Below are 20,456 nucleotides of genomic sequence, written 5' to 3'. Positions count from 1 at the left end.
TTCCTATGTGATATCATCAAATCCAGTGAAATATCAAAAGGTTTATGCACAGTCATACATTTCTAAGATTTAAATGAGATTACCAGATATTCTCCGAATTTATTCATGGTAGCAAAAATAGTTCGGCTAATATAGATAAAAATATATGTAAAATATCTAAAAAGCACTTTAGAAAAATGCCTAGCACAGAGTAATCATCATATAATTATTATCTATTATCGCTATTCTTATTTATTTTCAGTGTACATTTTAAGTCCCAGTACTCACCTTGTGGTAATCTAGGGGTAGCTTTATATATACTTCTCTTCCAGTAAGATTGTTTAAAAACCTTGTTCTGAAGAACATTACCTTCTTCATTGTATAAGGTGCAAGAAGGTTGTTCTAGAATGAAAGTCAAATATCTTAATCCTTGGAATGCAGAGGTACCTGGCTATTGTATCTTTCCACTCTGACTTTTGTAGTCTCAGATTTGTCGTTTGTGACCAGAGTGCTAGAAATCAATGGATATAGAGTGGTTTTCTGTTTTGTAACCAGAGACCATCCTGTTATTTTGAAATGACTGTCTTAGAAACCAGGTACTTTAGTTTCTTGTTTATAAAAGAAAGCTAATACAAGCAGCCATCTGATTTTGTTCTTTAACACGAGTGCTTTTGATTAGGTTTGTCTACACAGTTTCTTGATTAGTTTCTTAATTGCTTCTAAGTTTTACAAATCTCCTTACATGTAATAGGTATGTATTCTTTTCCAACATTTGCTCTACAAATCTCAGTCTCCAGTGTTTCTCTTTCCAAAGTTGCAAATGCATGATGACATTATTAGAATAGCCATGTCATTGGGTTTAAAAAAGTAGTGTTGTAGCTTTTTATTTTTAAATTCAGTGGGGACACCTGGGTGGCTCAGTGGTCGAGCAACTACTTTTGGCTCAGGGCGTGATCCCCAGGGTCTCGGGATGGAGTCCTGCATTGGGCTTCCTGCTTCTCCCTCTGCCTATGTCTGTCTCTGTCTCTGTCTCTGTCTCTCTCTCTCTCTCCCATAAGTAAATAAAATCTTTAAATATAAATAAATAAATTCAGTGGATGAAATGTAAAATCTACCTGTAGTTTTTGATAGTTTTAAATAGCCATTGTTAGAATTATAGTTATTAGTGGAAGAGGATTTTGCAGTCAGACAGACCTTATTAGCTCATATCCTCATTCTATTACCTACTAGCTGTGTGATTAGGCCAAGTTGCTTAGCTTGTCTGAACGTCAGTTTGTTCTTCTGTAGAATAGAGATAACAATACATAACCTCATAGGGTTCTGTGAGATTTATCATCCCTGAGAGGGATGATTAAATGAGATACCATTTGTAAAAGGATTGTGCAGTGTCTGGGACATAGTGAGCCCTCAGTGTATGGGAGAGGATAATGCTACTTTATGTGAATATGAGTCTATATTAAGAAAGAGGTAGTAAATAGATTATAGCTATTTTTCAACAGTTTGACAAGAAATGGATAAGTGGAAATTGTTCACATCTTGTCTTCAACTTTAAACAAACACTCTCATGGTCACCTCGGTTTTTTTCACTTCTACCTATGTGTATTGTCCTATGTCGGATACTACAGATATTAAAATAAAAAAGACACTAGATTAGACTAATTTACAGCTAAAGCAGCAGGAATTAAATAGATATTTAATCAAATCATTCCACCATTACTAAAATGCAAAGATGTAATACCTTAACATCTATAGTAATGTGAATGTTATACAGAACTGCAATATCATGAGTGCAGTTAACACAATCTGCCCTTTATTACATGCATCCTATATACTGGCACCATCCTAAGACTGCTAAAAACCTTTGGGACACCTGGCTGGCTCAGTCAGTAGAGCATGCAACTCTTGATCTCAGGGCTTTAAGTTTGAGCCCCACACTGGGTACGGAGATACTTAAAAACAAAATCTTTTTTTTTTTAAGACTTTTATAAACCATATTCAATTCCTGGAACAACACTATGAGGCAGGTATTATTAATGTCATTTCCTACACACCAGAACCAAAGCTCATAAATTAAGGAACTTGCCCAAATTCAATCTGGCTAAATTACAATGCTCACCTGACACAGCAAGCCTCAGAAATGAGAAACAAACCAGGTTGCTCTTTTTTTTTTAGAAGCACAAAGAAAAAAAAAAAAAAAAAGAAGCACAAAGAATCCTCTCCTGATCTCTTCCTTCATTTTCCTATTTTAGGTGGATCAGGACATACAGAACACAACCTTGATCCCTGCCCCTGCTCTGCCATTTATTAGCCGTATGACCTTGGTCAAATTGTCTCATCTTTCTTCTCCTTAGTTTCTTCTATTAACTAAGGATAATAATAATAACAATAACACCTACCTCCAAGAGTTTTAGCAATATTTAAATTAATCTGTTAAAGTCCTTGAATAGTTTTTGGTATATAGTAATCTCCATATAAGTGATCAATCATCAATCAATCAATAGCAAACGTAAAGCGCGCACACACAAAACACCTTAATCAAGCCATTGAATGTATTCTTTAAAGTATTCCATACTCATCCCCCTTTTCTACTTTCACAAACAACATCTGCTTTTTGCAGGAAACAAAAGAAACAATGCTAAATTCAAGGTAAAGTGTAGGATACAGATAAAATTCAGTACTTGGTTTAATATGTTTGCTATATATTTATTTCTCTATTTGTCCTATTTTCCCCATAAACATGAACCTGGTAAAACTACTTTCCCCTGGTGATTCCTCTTGATGTCTGAGTCTTATTTATAGCAACCATTCCCTTGTCATTCTTATTAAAACTAGGCATCAGAAATGATGCTGACATAATGTTTAGTGACTCTTACAGGTATAACTTTTCTAAGGATACAGCCCATTGTCTAAAAACTTACATTTATGATCTTTATTGATCAAAGAGCAAAATCTTAGAAAAAAAGAAACATTTACTTCTACTGGTTTTTACTTTTTATAAAAAAATGTAATAACCTTTGCATTTAAAAAAAACCACACTTGTGTGTCAATGCAGCAGTGTTTACTTCATATTTTTCACTAGACACATGGGTACGATCCATTGGTTTGGGAGAGACTCTATATTAGGACCAATCAGGGTTTCTGTGGAAACTATTTTTTAAAATTAATATTTGGGATCCCTGGGTGGCGCAGTGGTTTGGCGCCTGCCTTTGGCTCAGGGCGCGATCCTGGAGACCCGGGATCGAATCCCACGTCGGGCTCCCGGTGCATGGAGCCTGCTTCTCCCTCTGCCTGTGTCTCTGCCTCTCTCTCTATCTCTCTGTGACTATCATAAATAAATAAAAATTAAAAAAAAAATAAAATTAATATTCTGTTCATGACCACTTACTTTCATTTCAGTTTTAAGTAATGTTTTATTTCTTGTAAATGTGATGCACATTTATGTATAATTCATAAAGCCCATTAGAACAAAAAATAAAAAATTTGTTATTCTTTTGCTTATAAAGGAATCTCTAATATAATTGTAAAAGTGTACAGGTTTTAAGATGTAATATTTAATTCACTTTTGTTGATTAACATGGTTTCTGTGATGCTACCAGGAAAACAGGCTTAGGTCCTGGAGGTTAACATATTCACGAAGATATATATTTTTAACATGACAGATTTTATGTTTTCTTTCTCTGAGTCTATGGAGTTGAAATGGAAGATGTATCCATTATACAACAATAGCTCTCTCCCTTTCCACAGGGAATTGAGCAGGACACTCAGAAAAGAATGACATGCCTTAGTTATGTAAATATTTGATTAGCCATTGCCAGCTTTAAAAAAAAATAGTCAAATATGTTACTGGGTCACACAATTTTGAAAGAACGTAAGTTTTACGCTCGAGCTCAAAAACACTATTCCACCATATATATTACACTTTCGTGTCCACATCAAATAGTTTTCCTACTTAATCATTTAATATTATTCTGATACGTTATTCTTTTTGCTCTCTCCTCTTTTTATAAGCACAATCAAATTCTACTTGAAGTCAAAAGCCAGTTTTAGCATAATTTACCATTAAACATATCCAACGTTTTTATTCTTGTCCCAGGTAACAGGATGCTGTAACTAAATACTTTAAAAATCCTGTAACTAAATGCTTTTCCCCCTATGTGTTTTCTAGGTTCACAGTGGAGCAGGAAATTGATTTAAAAGAAGTTTTGAAGGCTCTTGGAATATCTGAAGTTTTCATCAAAAATGCAAATTTGACGGCTTTGTCTGGTAGGAAATAAACACTAATTTTTTTTAAAATTATTATTTCATAAAAGATTTGGAAAATGATGATGTTCTCCATCACCTTAAAGATTTAAGGTGAAAATTGTTCGTAGCAGGCGGGGTCGGGGTGGGGACGTAGAGACCACTTGTAGGCAACAGTCTTGAGCAATAGAAACTTGATCAAGGCAAAAGGGTCCCCAGGTGACCCTCTGGCTGAATACAGACAGGCCCACCAGGTTGCCCACCTCAAAGTATCCATGGGCCCTGACCAATGGGCTACTTACAACCAGGCACAATTACCAGAAAAGAGAGAGTTCCATACGTCACTGTATGTCTTCACCTTTTCCCTTTAAAAACAGCCTCCACCCACCGGCCTCCTGGCAGACAGCCTCTCCTCTGCTGTCCTGCCCACTGCTCCCTTATAATGTGTTCAATAAACTTCTCTCTCCTTTTAAAAAAATAAATCAATATTTTTTTTAAGTGATGATGCCCAACCCTCTATTTACTACAGAGTTCTGAGGTAAAATAAGGTTATCATTTGCCAGATAACTATAACAAATATATTTACTTTCTATACACAAAACTGTAAATAAAGGTCCTAACATTAAGTTTATATTATTTTGGTCCATGTCTTATCTTCAGCAATAGATCCTCTCCAGAAGATCTGTCTTATATGTCTTTAAATTCCCCATTCTATCTGACACAATGCCTTGTAGATAATCAATAAATGTGTTGATTTAATACCTCAGTGTGTTCAGTTACAGTAAATTATATAGGAAAGAAAGAAGGAAGAGAGGATAAATGTGTGCCTGCTGTGAGAAGTCGACACTTTTTAAAAGAATATCTAGTGAGATGTAAAGATTATCTCAAGTCTTCAATAAGAAAAGAGTGGTTTCGAAGAAGTAGCTTCAAAATATACCTGGCATATTGGGTGTTGAGTAATTTATTTTAAATATCCCAAGGTGGGGGATCCCTGGGTGGCGCAGCGGTTTAGCGCCTGTCTTTGGCCCAGGGCGCGATCCTGGAGACCCAGGATCGAATCCCACATCGGGCTCCCGGTGCATGGAGCCTGCTTCTCCCTCTGCCTGTGTCTCTGCCTCTCTCTCTCTCTGTGACTATCATAAATAAATAAAATTTAAAAAAAATAAATAAATAAATAAATAAATAAATAAATATCCCAAGGTGAGAGAAAATCCCAGTTGAATTATTTGATTCAGATGCCCTAATTTGTTCAGAGTAAAAATCATTTACATATTAGCAACATTAAGTACTTAGAATATGTAAAATTCTTTTGGAAATATTTTAAGCAGTTAACCCCAAGACATTTATCACTGAAATAAGGCACCTGTAAGTTTAAGACTTAGCTTTTATAATGATGTTCTATCATTTCTATAGAATATGGAACATAAAACAATCTATTTTTTGATGAGATAAAGGCAGATATATAGATATACATGATAGAGACATATAGATCTATACATATATATGGTGGAGACATAGATTGAGATAAAGAGGAACTTAATGCGTAAGTCTTCTTTATATGTGATATACTGGACCCAACTCTCCAACCAGAGAGAACAAAGGCATAGAAGTTTCCCTAGCAGTTCATGCGTTACAGGAGAGAATTTAGTTTTCGTCTCCTGAAGTAATAGACTATAGAAAATCAAGCCAACCAAATAATATCTTCTAAACCTGGAGTATGAGGGTCCATGGATTGAATTCAGTGAAGTAGATGCTCTACCCCTGAAATTGCATATAGGTGTGTGCTCGCATGCATGTCGCACACATACACAAGAAAGAAAAAAGAGTGGAGATAGGTTCATAGCTTTCAGGAAATTCTCATGGAGTTTATAATCAAAAAAGGCCTTGCTCTCCCAGATTGAGAATTGGACAGATTGTTTTCTAAGCAGCACTCAGCAACGAGGTGATGTTGGTGTATTTGATACCACAACTTCTACCCCTCAATTAGAGAGCTTACCTCCAAAACCCTAGTAGAGTTTTTCTAAATGTCTACTGTATAAATGTTCCTGTCCAGCAGAGAAATGCAAATTTTGCCCAAGTAAAGGTTTTCATGGCTCACATCCAAGCTCCTAGAGCTCTGAACTTTTCAGAGGGGTTGTCAAGGAGGTAGGACTGGTGGAGATTCAAAAGCTAATGGGTACTTTTGTGCTTGAGTCAGAAATATATTTGTAGATGAAGCATAGGATAATTTAAAGTTCTTATGCTCCCTTCCTCAGGAATTGAGAGAATCTGTCTACCAAACTGGCCAAACTCCAACTGGATAATTACATTCCGCTTTCTTACAGTGGCTCGATTTTCTGTTTTATTAGAGATTCCTCACTGTCTCACCCAAACATCTAGGCAGTTATTTCACATGCATAGAGTATCTGCGGCTTTTCAGTCCTGAGGGAGTAGCACTGCAGTGGTAAATCAATTATTGTGGTCAGTGTAGCTTAAAATTTCTGACATATCTGGGAGGTTTATGACGTAATATTTAATTGCCTTTAGTATGTCCAGAGACAATAGAGAATAAATATGTATTATGAATGCAGATGGTTTGGAAATTTGAAATAACACTTGGATCTTTCAGAGTTCATATAGTCTATGTGTGAAGTCTCTGTTCATTTGACCAAACCTCTCTCAGAACGGAATCCTTCTCAGGGTACTCAGAGCTGCATTACTGGTACCTGGCATACGGCTGACACATAGCTGGCACACAGTAGATGTCCCCTGAAGGAGAAAACAGGAGAGGGAAGGAGAGAGCATGGCCACCTTCTGTATTACATTTTTTTTGGAACATCGAACTCCTTAAAACATACTGAGACATCCAGGATCGGCCATCCTCAAACACGACCCAATTCAAGTCTTCAGGATAACTTGAGTAAGGTCTAGAGTCAATTTCTCAAGCTTTCAGTGGGTCCTAGTTTTGTTAGGACCTTGGTAGCCTCAGCATGTCAGCCCATCCCAAACAATACTTCCTTTTTCTTCCTTTCCCTCCCTTCCCCCCGCCCAACACACACACACACACACACACACACACACACACACACACACTGCACATACACATTAATTCATGAACCATTTATTCGAAAACTAGGAACACAACTATAAAACTTGCCTCTCTGCTTTTGCTAAATTTGATGGTATTTATTATTCCCTGCATCGTCCAATGGGGCACCATATGCTCTGCCCTTACGTGGTTGGTGTTCTTTTCACATGTCTAGTTCTTTGCTTCTCCAAATGTTATGGAAACCCTGTTGATTAAAGTGTCCGTGATGCTTGGTAACCCCTACAAGTACCCAGGAAAATTATTAGCATGTGTTTGATTATTACTTTCTACCTTAATGAATTTCATGGTGAGAATTTCATGGTGTTTAAGATAGTCATTAATTACATTCAATGTCATGTCTATTCCTTTCATTTAATAACTCTTCATGAGTCGGTGTGAGCACCGTACGTCATAAAAATGAAGAACTAACTAAGATGTCATACCTGCTCTAAAAAAGGATACAGACTTGTGGGGAGAAAGACATAAACAGTTGGACTTAATAAAAGGAGGAGTGATAGAAATGCTTTATTGGAGCAGCGGTTCTCAACCAGGACAATTTTGTCCTCCAGGAAACATTTGGCAATAGCTGGAAACCTTTTGGGTTGTCACAACTGGAGAGTGTTCATAGCATCTCTCCGGTAAAGGCCAGGGAAGCTTCTATATCCTGGTGACCTACCCTGCACGGGACAGACCCTATAACAAAGAATAATCCAGCTCCAAATGTCAATAGTGATGAATCAGGGAACCCCATACTGGAGAAAGCTTTGTGAGAAAGAAAGTCAACTGGTGGAATGGGGGCCCAGTGGTTCAAAAGATGGGTGCCGGGGGAATATAGGTATGCATTTAAGCTTTCCGATGCATTGAACATTTTTGTATAATGTCTTAGAAAATGATAGCAATGGTTGCCTCTAGAATACAGAAGAGAGGCTCCCAGATGAGAGAGGAGATTTTGTTTCATCTGTCACTGTGGCCTGCTTGGGATTTTGCCTTGCGTAATGTATTATTTCTTCAATGAAAACTCTCACTTGAAACATGGGAAAACCTTTTAAAGAATCACCTTCTTCGTAGAATTCCTAATTTCAAAAGCGCCCAGAAAGTGGCTCAGTACTATTGTGACACGACTCATTCTTAAATTAGGCAATGAAATGCTATCTTTCTCTAAAAATAGCAAATATGATTGAACAGTGGGAAAAACAACCCTGCTCCACGTCCTCATGCTTCAGGAAAAATTGAGTGACTTGAGACTTCCTTGCTGGGACCTCTTGAAGACCCACGCTCTTGTTGTCTACTGCGTGGCCTCCACCTTTATTTCAGGCTCTCCTCACTGCCGCCCCCAGCCCATTTCAATAGTCTCCTAAACGGTTTCCAATCTCTTTTCCATCTAATCTGTCTTCTCGACCACTGCCAAGATTAATCACCTTAAAACCCGCTCTCAGATCATCCCTGTTCCTGTTCAAAGCCTCCCTTCAGTTGGCGGTGCACTGCCCGTTGCTTGGCAGGGCATTCAGGCCTCAGCTCCCTCTAGCCTTGATTCTGGTTGATTCCTTCCACGCAGCTTTTGCAACCTGACCCTTCCACTGCACCTCACATCCTCCCGGGGGCCCCAACTTCGTCCAGTCTCTCCCACCCCCAAGATCCCCTCGGGTGGATCTTGAGCACAGATATCCCTAACTTCAGCAAGCCACATGACTACACCCACCAGAAGTACTTACTCCCTCGTAAATTCTATGGTGTTCTATACTCTTTCTCTCAAGCTGCATATCACATCTGATCTCATGTTATCATTATTTATGCAGCCCACACCTTGTGCCAGAATTTAAACCTCTCCAAGACTGGCCCCAGTGAGTGTTTCAGAAGCACACGGCTCTGTGCTTTCTGCCTACTACCTGCTGAATGAAGAAAGGGATGAGATGAGAGGCCCTGTGTTTATTGTGCTTATTTTTTTTAATAATAAATTTATTTTTTATTGGTGTTCAATTTGCCAACATATAGAATAACACCCAGTGCTCATCCCTTCAAGTGCCCCCCTATGTGCCTGCCACCCAGTCACCCACCCCCCGCCCTCCTCCCCTTCCACCACCCCTAGTTCGTTTCCCAGAGTTAGGAGTCTTCATGTTCTGTCTCCCTCCCTGATATTTCCTACCCATTTATTCTCCCTTCCCCTCTATTCCCTTTCACTATTATTTATATTCCCCAAATGAATGAGAACATACACTGTTTGTCCTTCTCCGATTGACTTACTTCACTCAGCGTAATACCCTCCAGTTCCATCCACCTCGAAGCAAATGATGGGTATTTGTCGTTTCTAATGGCTGAGGAATATTCCATTGTATACATAAACCACATCTTCTTTATCCATCATCTTTCGATGGACACTGAGGCTCCTTCCACAGTTTGGCTATTGTGGCCATTGCTGCTAGAAACATCGGGGTGCAGGTGTCCTGGCGTTTCACTGCATCTGTATCTTTGGGGTAAATCCCCAACAGTGCAATTGCTGGGCCATAGGGCAGGTCTATTTTTAACTCTTTGAGGAACCTCCACACAGTTTTCCAGAGTGGCTGCACCAGTTCCCATTCCCACCAACAGTGTAAGAGGGTTCCCCTTTTTCCGCATCCTCTCCAACATTTGTGGTTTCCTGCCTTGTTCGTTTTCCCCATTCTCACTGGTGTGCTTATTTTTTCATCTCAATTTGATGTCCGCTACATTCTCTTAATGTAAAGCATGGTAAAGGCTCATCCAATAAACGTGGAATCCAGAGAGTGCTAAGAGCCCTTTGCTTCTCAGGCTCGATTTAAAATGCTCATCCAGTTGCAGCGAGGAAGGATCCCGTTATAGAGTAGGGCTATTTTTGTAATGGAAATGAATGACTGTCAGCATTTGGATTAATAGATAATCCTCTCGGAAGGTGGAAGGGGAAGGAGAAGGAGAGTCCTAAATCCTTCAGCACAAAGTACGAGCTTTCCGAAAAGAGCCAATGAGATAAAGGAATTAAGAAGACACAGCGAAAGCCACGTTCAGGTCAGACTCAAGGGCTTGGATTTAGGCCGGACTGGCTCTCCCATCCCACCCAGGCCGGCTCTGCTGCGTCTCCTTGCACCTGGAGGCCGGAGGACTGGGTTTCTCCCCCAGGGCCCTACCTCCACTCCCCCACCACTTTCTTGCCTGGCCCGTTCTGACAGCCAGCAAACTTGATCCTCTGGCCCCTGGCCGCTTGCTCCTCTGATTCACGCTTTACAGCTCCTGGCACAAGCATCTTCTAAAATCAAAGCACAGGTGCCCCGTTACTTCTGGATGAAGCCCATGCTCCCAGCCTCGTGGTGTGCAAGCTCTTAACATTGGGTGCCACTCCCCACCTCTTTATTACATAACCAGGCCCCGATCGGACCAGGACCTGCAAGTCCTTGCTGCTGCTTGTCTCACTTTGCAAGTATGATGCTCAGCTTGGAATGCCCTGACCCGATTCTTGGACTTCCCCTTTTCTACTTGTCCTTCAAGAACCAGCCCGGATGGCACCGCCTCCAAGAAGCCTGCCCTGGTCACTCTCCCTTCCAAACAGTTTACCTTCCCCCGTCTGGGCTGTCAGAGTACAAAATGCTACCACAGATGCTACCTTTTCCTTAAGATTGCTTGTTCACATACCTGTCTCTGATCTCAGAGCTCCTCAGAAGACAGGGCTTGTGTACAGAGGACTTAGTGTCCTCAGGGCCCAAGGAGGTGGGCCAGGTGCTGGTGGGGGCGTGTGGTGGGAAGTGGTGCTGGGCCTGCCTCCCTCCAAGTGCGAGGGCTTCTCTCAAACCCCTGGACCCTCCTCACCCCCCTCCCTCCAGCCACACAGGCCTTCTTCTGGGTCCTTGAGCACACCTGGCTCGGATCTGCCTCCACAGGAGCTTTTCCCTCTGCTGGAAAACTACCTTCAGGTGTTCTCGTGTCAGGCTCCTACGTATTCCTCAGGTCTCAGCCGGACTTCCCCAACACCTCAAGTACAGTAGCTCCTCTCCCCCGCCCTCATCACCGGCCAACACATCAACTCCTCTTGCTGCTTAGTAACACTCACTAGACCCTAAAGTTGTGGCCGTGTCTTGATTTGCTGTTTTATTGCCATTGGCCTTTAATGCTTGCTTTCCTCCTCCTGGGAAGGAAGTGTTGAGCTCACCATAGTAAATCCAGCGTATCAACAACGTCTGGCACATACGAGGTGCCTAGGACCTAAATGAATGAATGAAAGAAGGAAGGAAGGAAGGAATGATTCGCTAGTCCATAACCACACTCCTCCAGAGACACAGACAAACACACCAACAAACACTATTCCTACCTTGAAGGAGCTCAATTTCTACAAACCTTTCTAAAGTTCATGGGTGGGGCTGAAGCTAAAAATATTCCAGCAAGTCAAGTACAGAGACGCTTTTGGTATTCTCGGGTTCTGTTATGGAGCTCTCTTCATTTTGTTATTTTAAGCATGTCCTTGGTGACGCAGGAATCTATTTAAATTGGCTGTGTTTAGGAACAGTGCCACAAAGGAAGTGGTGGCATCCACTTGCATGATGGCCATCCTGCCAGCGTTATGTTAATCACGGATACTTGGAGCCTTTGGTCCCCTGCACAATAATATCTCATTCGAACAGAGTACTTGATAAATATTTGCTCAGTGACTGAATGAATGCCTTAGTATTTTGCCCTGCTTCCTTCAGAAGAGCTTGAATTATTGCCCAGCTCTTCTCTGGGAAACCTAGGGCTTGCTGGCCCTGTTCCCATCTTATCCTTTGTGAAAGGCCTGGCTCCGCACTGCCCAGGGGAAAGTAGGACCAGTTACTTGGCAGCGGTGTGTGCTGTGGCCAGAAGGGGAAGGGTGCTTGGGACCAGTGTGTGGAATTTTTCTGTGTGTGTGTGTGTGTGTGTGTGTGTGGCTTTGTTTGTCTTTGATTTATTTTCTTTTTTTAGAGAACGATGAACTTTTCTCTAATCAATAAGTCGGGCTCGTCAGTGTAAATCTCCTTAACTCCCCTTCCATTCCGATTCATCAAATATCTGAGTGCCTACTTGGTGCCTGGCGGTGTCCAAAGAATTGCAAGGAGGAGATAAATTGGACAGGCAGCGTTCAGGCCCTTAAGGAGTAGGTGAATGGCCTAGCAAGAGAGACGGCCTTGATTGACACATAATTACATCAGGATGAGCAATATTGGAGGACAAGCATAGGGAGCTGTGGACTTGCCTATATGCCTGTATGACCTGATGGGGTGAGAGCAGACCCCTCCTGGTTTAAACCACTTTCAGCTAATAGTTTAATGTGACTGCTTGAAGTTTGTCCCAAGAGAATATGCTTCATTTTCTTTTTTTTCCCCCCTCAGCATTGGTGATGTGATTTACTGGTTACATTTTCTCCTACTGGTGTATCTAAAGGGGTGATGGCTTTCTAAAAGTTAAGAGTCCTGAGGTCTTGCTTACATCTGCAGACATTTGCTGCCCATCGTGTAGCACTTAATCACCCCCTAGGAGTTGGAACATTGGATTCAATCTTTATTTTGCTGTCTTTGAAATACATATGATGCCACCGGTCTGTTGGATCCCATTCCCTAAGTTCTTCCCCTCGATTGGATTTTTGTTTCTTAGCCTGTGTGTGGCCTTTGTGTTCTTTCCCTCTCTAGTGCTGCTGTCTCTCAATTTTCCTAGAGCTTCTACTTTAGATTAGTGTCACATGTTTGATTTATTACAAGAATAAACTTCACAGCCATACTTCTGAATAGAATTGCGGTCATGGTGCCCATACAGTGACAACATCCAAAGTCTGACAGTAGGAAATAGCTAGTCCCTTTCATTCAACAATTACTAAATTCCTTTTTTTTTTAAAGATGTTATTTATTTATTCATAAGAGACAGAGGGGGGGGCGCAGAGACAGAGGGAGAAGCAGGCTTCCCACGGAGCAGGAAGCCGGATGTGGGACTCGATTCCAGGACTCTGGGATCACAGCCTGAGCCGATGCACATGCTTAACCAACTGAGCCACCCAGGTGTCCCCAATTCCTAGATTTCTGTTTATGCTAGGTTAAATTCTGGAAACTTACACATTACCAGGAGACTCTCTTCTTAGGTTAGTTCAGCCATTAGGCCGCCCAAATGCCAGAAGCCAGGGACACAAAGGGCAGTGAGTGACACAGTCCAGGAAGAGGAGATGTAAATGCAAATATGATATATCAAAGGCTTTAACAGAATCTGAGCCTGGGTTCCGTAGGAGAGAGTGGTTAGTTCTATGTTAGTGGAGAACAGCAATCAGAAGAGAGCAGAAGGCGGGCCTTAGAAGTAGATTGGGTGTCTGACTGTACAGGGTGCAGGAAGATTGTGAGGAAGCACGACACAGAAGTGACCCAGCACGGTACGTTTAGGGGATTGCAGTTCAAATGATCTGGAGCACAGTGGGTGGAGTGAAACAGGCTGAATGAGAGACGCAGAGGTATCCTCACGTTGCACCCTGAGGTCTGCAGGCACGAGGTGTACCCAAGGCGAGGAGGGAGGCAGAGCCAGCACGAGAACGGAGACTGGGCTTTAAGTTGGGTTGTGTGGCATAAACTGGCCTGTGTGTGATGAGATCATCCCAGAGGAAGGCTTAATGTGAAAGGGAGCCAAGTCAGAGCAGTTCTCGACTGCTGTGTCATCACACACTGTGACGTCCCTTGAAAACTCATTTTAGAAAAGTATTTGCATATGTCGCCGGATTTAACTTCCTGATTTAAAAAAAAAAAACAACTTTCATCTCTATGCTAATAGGTGAGCTTGGCCTATGATTCTCTTTTCTTAGACTGCTCTGGCTCAATCTTAATATAAGGGAAAGACTATCCATAGATGACTTAAATTGCTTTCATTCTCTTTCTAGAGTTTAAAATGGACTTATAACAGAAAATCCTGTTTCTTGAAGGATTGGTTAGATCACCTAGGAAACCGGCTAGGCTTGGATTTTCTGTCTTTTCTCTTTTCTTTCTTTTCTTTTCTTTTCTTTTCTTTTCTTTTCTTTTTTTTTTTAGACAGGGGGACGGGGGAGAGCCAGAGAGAGAGAGAGAGAGAGAGAGAGCACCAGAGAATTCCAAGCATGCTCCAGGCCCAGTGCAGAGGCCAACTCACAACCCTGAGATCATGACCTGAGCCGAAATCCAGAGTCAGATGCTTAACCTACTGAGCCACCAAGGCACCCCAAGCTCAGATTCTTTCATTTTGAGGAGGGAGGAAGTTTTTGTTTACTCATTCAACTACTTTAATGGTTACGATTATCCAAATATTCTATTCTTTTCTTCATTCAATTTTATAATATATACATTTCTATAAAATTGTCCAGTTGATGGAAAATCTCTGTATTTTCAAAATTATCTACATAAAGAAGCACAAGAATCTTTTGGGGAGATGGAAATATTCTAATATTTTATTTGTGGAGGTGATTCACAGATACGTCTAAACTTACCAGGGGCGCCGGGTGGCTCAGTCCGTTAAGTGTCTGCCTTTGGCTCAGGTCATGATCCAGGGTCCTGGGATGGAGCCCCACATTAGGTTCCCTGCTCAGTGGGGTGACTGCTTCTCCCTCCCCCTCTGCCTGCCGCTCCTCCTGCTTATATTCTCTCTCTGTCAAATAAATATGTAAAATCTTAAAAAACAAAAAAACAAAAGACAAAACTTACCCAATTGTGGTGGTGTTTTGTAAAATATATTTTTCTTTCTCTGTAATTATTGTATTGTAAATACATGCAGCTCATAGTAAATAAGTTATAACTCATAAAGCAGATTCACATTTATCTGCAGGAAATTATATAAAGTATATATGTTGTAATTTTAAAAAATTCTATCTTTAGACATGTTTTCTTTTGTTTTAATATCGTTTATTTGGGTATTTACTCTGTTAAAGGTTTGTCCATTTCACGAACTTCTAAAAAAACTAGTTGTGTGGGAAGAACCCTCAGCATCCTTGATTTCTTGATCTACCTGCCGTGGTGCCTTGAAGTATCCCTCCTCCACATCCTCCCATCATTTTGTGGGGGTAAATGAGGGCACTTAGGAGATTAAGTGACTGGAGGAGGATATATTTGTGGCAGAAGCTGGAGTTGAAGGGATGAGATTCCTTCTCTCAAGGTGTCTAGTGCAGTCAACAGATCAGCCCTAGGAGCTAGGAGGCAGGTCCTCTATGCAAATTAACATGGCTAAAGCATCATTTGGAGTCTTTGAGAACTCCCCTCAGAATATTTAAAGAGGGCTTAGCTGGCAATGTGGACATTCATTGCCCTTTAGGAGCTACGTCCTGTCACTTTTGCATTCGGGGCCCTAATACTGGCTCTTGGTGCATGACCCTACCTTCACTGGCAGACTGAAGAAAATGGACAGCAGAATCTGAAAATGTTAGAGCATCAGTTAACTACTACATAGTTAATATATTTTGCTCTCTTGGAATTCATGTATTTGTTTTGCCAGCTAAATATATCCGACTAGTTACTTCATGCAATTTATACTGTTCTTTTTATTTGTTGGGAAAAAACAACAACAAAAAACTAGTCTTCTGGATTTGAGGGAGCTAATTATACTTAATTGTTTAATGTAAAAGCTCTATTGCTTTTTATTTTTCTTCTAGTCATCAAGTGCATTCTAGAAGAAAATATCATAATATGTGAGACAGACTCTTTCATAAAGCAATGCTTATTTCTTAATACTAAATATGAGCCGAGGAAGTAATATCCCTATTAAAAGTATATTCAGAGTTGCCACTCAGCTATCTTGGGGCTTATTCAAAATAAGCAGGTGCAATGCAAGAGATGTACCAAAAACATTGTTGAACATTATTCCCCATCAGTATGAGCTAATTATGTGTTTTTGAAACCTTGAAAGGAAAATGTATGTTGTGGGTAGGACTGGGTTCCTGACAAAGTCCTACTAAGTAGCCTAATATGAAATGCGCTATGCTTTTACTGCATGGTGTCTCAGCAACAAAGTTATCTTAAATTTGAATTAGACCTCCTGGAATGGAAAAAGGGGGCTTCAAGGGGAGGGGGTGGTGGCAGAAACTTGAGTAATCTTTCATCTTGCTTCCTTGCGCTATTTTACTTTTTATGTATTTGAGCTATCTTTTTGTTCATCTCATTTTGATCTTGGGGACAAAAGTCGGACACCCAAGACTAAAAGCTATTGCATAGGTTGCTGGGGCTGCCGTAACAGAGTCCCACAGACTGGGTGGCTTGAACAACACGTGTTTGTTGTCTCACCATTGTGGAGGCTGGACTTCTGAGATCAAGGTGGCTTCAGGCTTGGTATCTACTCTGGTCTCTCTCCACGGCTTGTAGCTGGCTCTTGGCTCATATTGTGTTCACGTTCTCCAGATAAACAGGACCAACAGGATGTACATTTATATAGAGAGATATATCTACATCTATACAGAGAAAGAGACAGAGAGACTGAGAGACGGACTTTAAGGAACTGGCTTACACACTTGTAAATTTGGAAATTTAAAATCTGCAGCGGGTGGGGGGCTGGCAATTGAGGGAAGAGTCCAAGCTGGCGGAAATCCTTTTTGCTTAGAGATCAGGCTTTGTTCTAAAGCCTTCAGCTGATTGGATGAGGACACCCTCATCCCAAGGGTAACTGCTTTACTCAAAAGTCCATCAATTCAAATGTTAATCTCATTTAAAAAAAAACACACACTTGCAAAAACATCCAGAATAATAGTTTGACCAAATATCTGGGCACAGATAACCTGGTTGACAAATAAAATTAGCCATCAGGCATGGTTTTCCCTCTCTATCTATCTGTGTCTGAATTTCCTCTTCATATAAGGACATCAGTCCTACTGGATCAGGGCCCACCCTAATGACCTCATTTTAACCTAGGACTCTATCTCTAAATACAGTCATATTCTGAAGTCTTAAGAGCTAGAACTTAAGAGCTACAACACACGAATTTTGAGAGAACACAATTCAGCCATTAATTTGAAAGTAAGCATAGAGAGAAAGAAAACTCTGAGGGAAAAACAGCCTTCCTAACACTGAAAATGTGTTATTTCCTCTGACTTTAGGCTAAAGCATGTTTGTGAATCCTCAGATAAGCCAATTAATTGGAACGGGAAGTAAATTTTTTATATTCACATTTCTACAACCTAGAAGTCAATTTTGTTTTTCTTTGCCAAGGATATTTCTATTATCACAGTTAATTAGAGATTAGATTCTTAAAAATTTCTTACTCCGGTTATATCTGGCTTTCTACCTGTTTTCATTTCGTGCTTTAAAATTTTCCGATTAGAGTGCACTGTGTGAGATGTTTTTATCTTGAGTTATGAACTAATTTGAAGTTGCTATTAAAAACAGAGCCACAATTCTGCTTTCCCTGGCAATATAAGAAATAAACAATGGGAAAATTACCAATAAAAATGAAGGGAAACATTAACAAGAGAATATGAAATAAGGACAAATCGGAAAACACATCTTCAAGGCTTCTCTGAAATCATATAATCTCACAACATTATCTCTTCTATTTTACATCAGTACCTGAAGTCACTTATATTTTCCAAAGCTGTTTAAATAAAGTGTAAAATGCTTCTCTATTCTGATACTGAAGAAATGCTTCTTTTTGCTCCCTCTCTCCCCCCCCCCCTTTTTTTTTTGGCAGATAACAAGGAGATTTTCCTTTCCAAAGCAATTCACAAGTCCTTCATCGAGGTTAATGAAGAAGGCTCAGAAGCTGCTGCAACCTCAGGTGCCAAGTTATAATTTTCTAAAATCTTCTCACCTTTTTTTGATTTGTATTTCTAAAACAATCTGGGGTGGGTGTGGGGGTCATTTTTAGAACCAAGCTAAAAAAAAAAAAAAAAAAAAGGCTCTGCTCTAACTTAGAAGTCAAGCTAATGCTGAACCAGCTAGAATTTTCTAAATAGAATATGAAGCATGCACTTACTCCAGTGCCCTGATGCAGAATAACTCCCACCTCTAAGGACAGCGGTTCTGTAGAACAGATTTCCCTGCTGTGCTACCTGTTTAAATATTTTAAGTATTTTCTTGTTGCCCATTTAAACGTTCCTCTTCCTACCTAATTACTTGTGGAAACTAGTTTTGTTTTTTTTTAAGATTTTATTTATTTAAGATAGAAGACAAGTGGAGGAAAGGGGCAGACGGAGAGAAAAGCAGACTCCCCACTGAGCAGGGAACCCAAGGTGGGGCTCCATCCCAGGACCCGGGATCATGACCTGAGCCTAAGGCAGGCGTTTAATTGACTGAGCCACCCAGGTGCCCCTGGATACTAGTTCTTAATTTTGTCAACAGTTTTGATTTTTTAAAAGCACACAGATAAATAAGACATAGTAATTTTAAATAATTTTAACTGAATAATGTTGATAAAATAATTCTAAATAAATAATTCTAAAATTTTGACCTAAATCCTATGTTCAAAACAAAATGTTAAATGTCCTTATTATTCTGAATGTTCCAATTTCCCCAGTTAAATAAGAATGATTTTTCTGTTGACATTTTTCTCGTTTATTTTTTTGGGATTTGTTTCAATCTCATGTTCAATAGCTGTGTTTAATTTTTAGTAGGATTTTTACTTCCTCTGGTAAAATATAACCTGTCATTTAAAAAAAAAAAAAAAAAACTTCTGCATAAATGTGCCCACTAAAAGGATATCACCAGTTAAAACAGTGTTTTCAGGAGGAAATAGAAATACAGTAGTCTTGGGCATCAAGAAAGCTTAAAATCGTAGGTAATTTAATTTTGACCTTTTCCTGACAATGAATCACCCTGCAGCAAGTATAAAATGATTATCCCATAATAAGGATCTCAGGGGAATTCAGTTTCCCAGCTGTAGGAAACATCATGCTTCTCTTACTGCCGTACTTCTCCTTTAATCACTGCCATTCTGGCCACTTACTAGAAGCCTGGGACTTGCTATGTAAAAATCCCCATTTTAGACAAAAGAAAATAATGATTTGGGAATATAAAGAAACTTGGTTTTTCGGTTTTGGGTGTTTGCTAATTCTCCCCGTTTTCGTAACTCAAAGGTCATTTTAGTAAAGCCATATGTATTTATCTGAAACTGAGAATAAAAATTTTGAGACAAGCAGAATAAATTTTTCTAGTATTTTTGGTGGAGTGGAGGTAGGAAACTGTGTGTGTTTAAAGAGCAAGTAGAAATGTTGCCACCTTGACAGTTTTTTCTCTCCGTTAAGTCTTTAAAATTGTGTTTCCTGTAAATTGTTGCCTTTGCATTAAACATAGATGGTTTGGACAAATTACTCATTAGTCTCTGCACACCCACAGACATGTAATTACTTTCTCTCTGTGCTGTAGGAATGATTGCAATTAGTAGGATGGCTGTGCTGTATCCTCAAGTTATTGTGGACCATCCATTTTTCTTTCTTATCAGGAACAGGAGAACAGGTAAGTCCCTTGTGAGAATGGAACTTTCCTTATAGGCCCAAGAGAGAGAATTTTTTTAAAATCAAGAGCTTTCTTCCCACATTACTTGTCCGATGATTTCTAATGTTCCAATGATTTGTTTAAAAAGAGAACTATTTATACTTTTATTTTTAGGACACTGCTAATTGTAAGCAAGAAGGAAAGTAAATTTTTCTGTTCACACCCTGTTCTGTTCACTTCCAACCCAATGCAGGTACAGTCCTATTCATGGGACGAGTCATGCATCCTGAAACAATGAACACAAGTGGACATGATTTCGAGGAACTTTAAATCATTTCGTATGCAAAAGAGTAACCACACACTATGTTTGCAACTGGTATATTTAAGATTTGTGTTTTACACTGTATCTTATGATAATATTTAAAAATAGTTCCAGATAAAACAATGTATGTAAATTATAAGCCAACCTGTCAAGGAATGTTATCAGTATCTTTGAGGTAATAGTCCTGTGGTGTCGTTGTGTTTGTTGTGCTGGTATTTAAAATAAAAGTACATATTGATCATGTGAACAATTCTGTTTTCATTTTCCAAGTTGTAGTGTAAGGCTACTTCTAGGTAAAATTTGGAAACAGTGATGTTTTTGGACATCTTAAATCTTTCATAATCACGCAAAACCAAAGCAGTGTAGGAAATTAGCATTATTACACTATGATACCATAACGATCGATAGCAAGTCAGATGAAGACAAGCACTCAACTCCACAAAAACTCTAATTGTCATTTCTCTGAGGATGGTATATGGTGTAG

At 39.9% G+C, this 20,456-nt stretch overlaps 1 protein-coding gene across 7 annotated transcripts in view; it reads left to right on the top strand.

Annotated features, from left to right (window-relative positions):
• Positions 1-20,219, top strand: part of SERPINI1 (serpin family I member 1) — a 70,181-nt gene extending 49,962 nt beyond the window's left edge. For all 7 annotated transcript variants that reach the window (XM_041731699.1, XM_041731702.1, XM_041731704.1 and 4 more), the window contains 4 exons: positions 4,145-4,242; positions 17,909-17,995; positions 19,582-19,671; positions 19,904-20,219. In XM_041731699.1, coding sequence (XP_041587633.1) covers positions 4,145-4,242; positions 17,909-17,995; positions 19,582-19,671; positions 19,904-19,980 — 352 coding nt within the window. In that variant the 3' untranslated portion in view covers positions 19,981-20,219. The remainder of the gene's footprint in view (positions 1-4,144; positions 4,243-17,908; positions 17,996-19,581; positions 19,672-19,903) is intronic.
• The last annotated feature ends 237 nt before the right edge of the window (positions 20,220-20,456 follow it).

This window comes from Vulpes lagopus, chromosome 17 (genome assembly GCF_018345385.1).
Source record: "Vulpes lagopus strain Blue_001 chromosome 17, ASM1834538v1, whole genome shotgun sequence".
NCBI classification, from domain to species: Eukaryota; Metazoa; Chordata; class Mammalia; order Carnivora; family Canidae; genus Vulpes; species Vulpes lagopus.
This window is presented reverse-complemented; position numbering and strand designations above follow the sequence as displayed.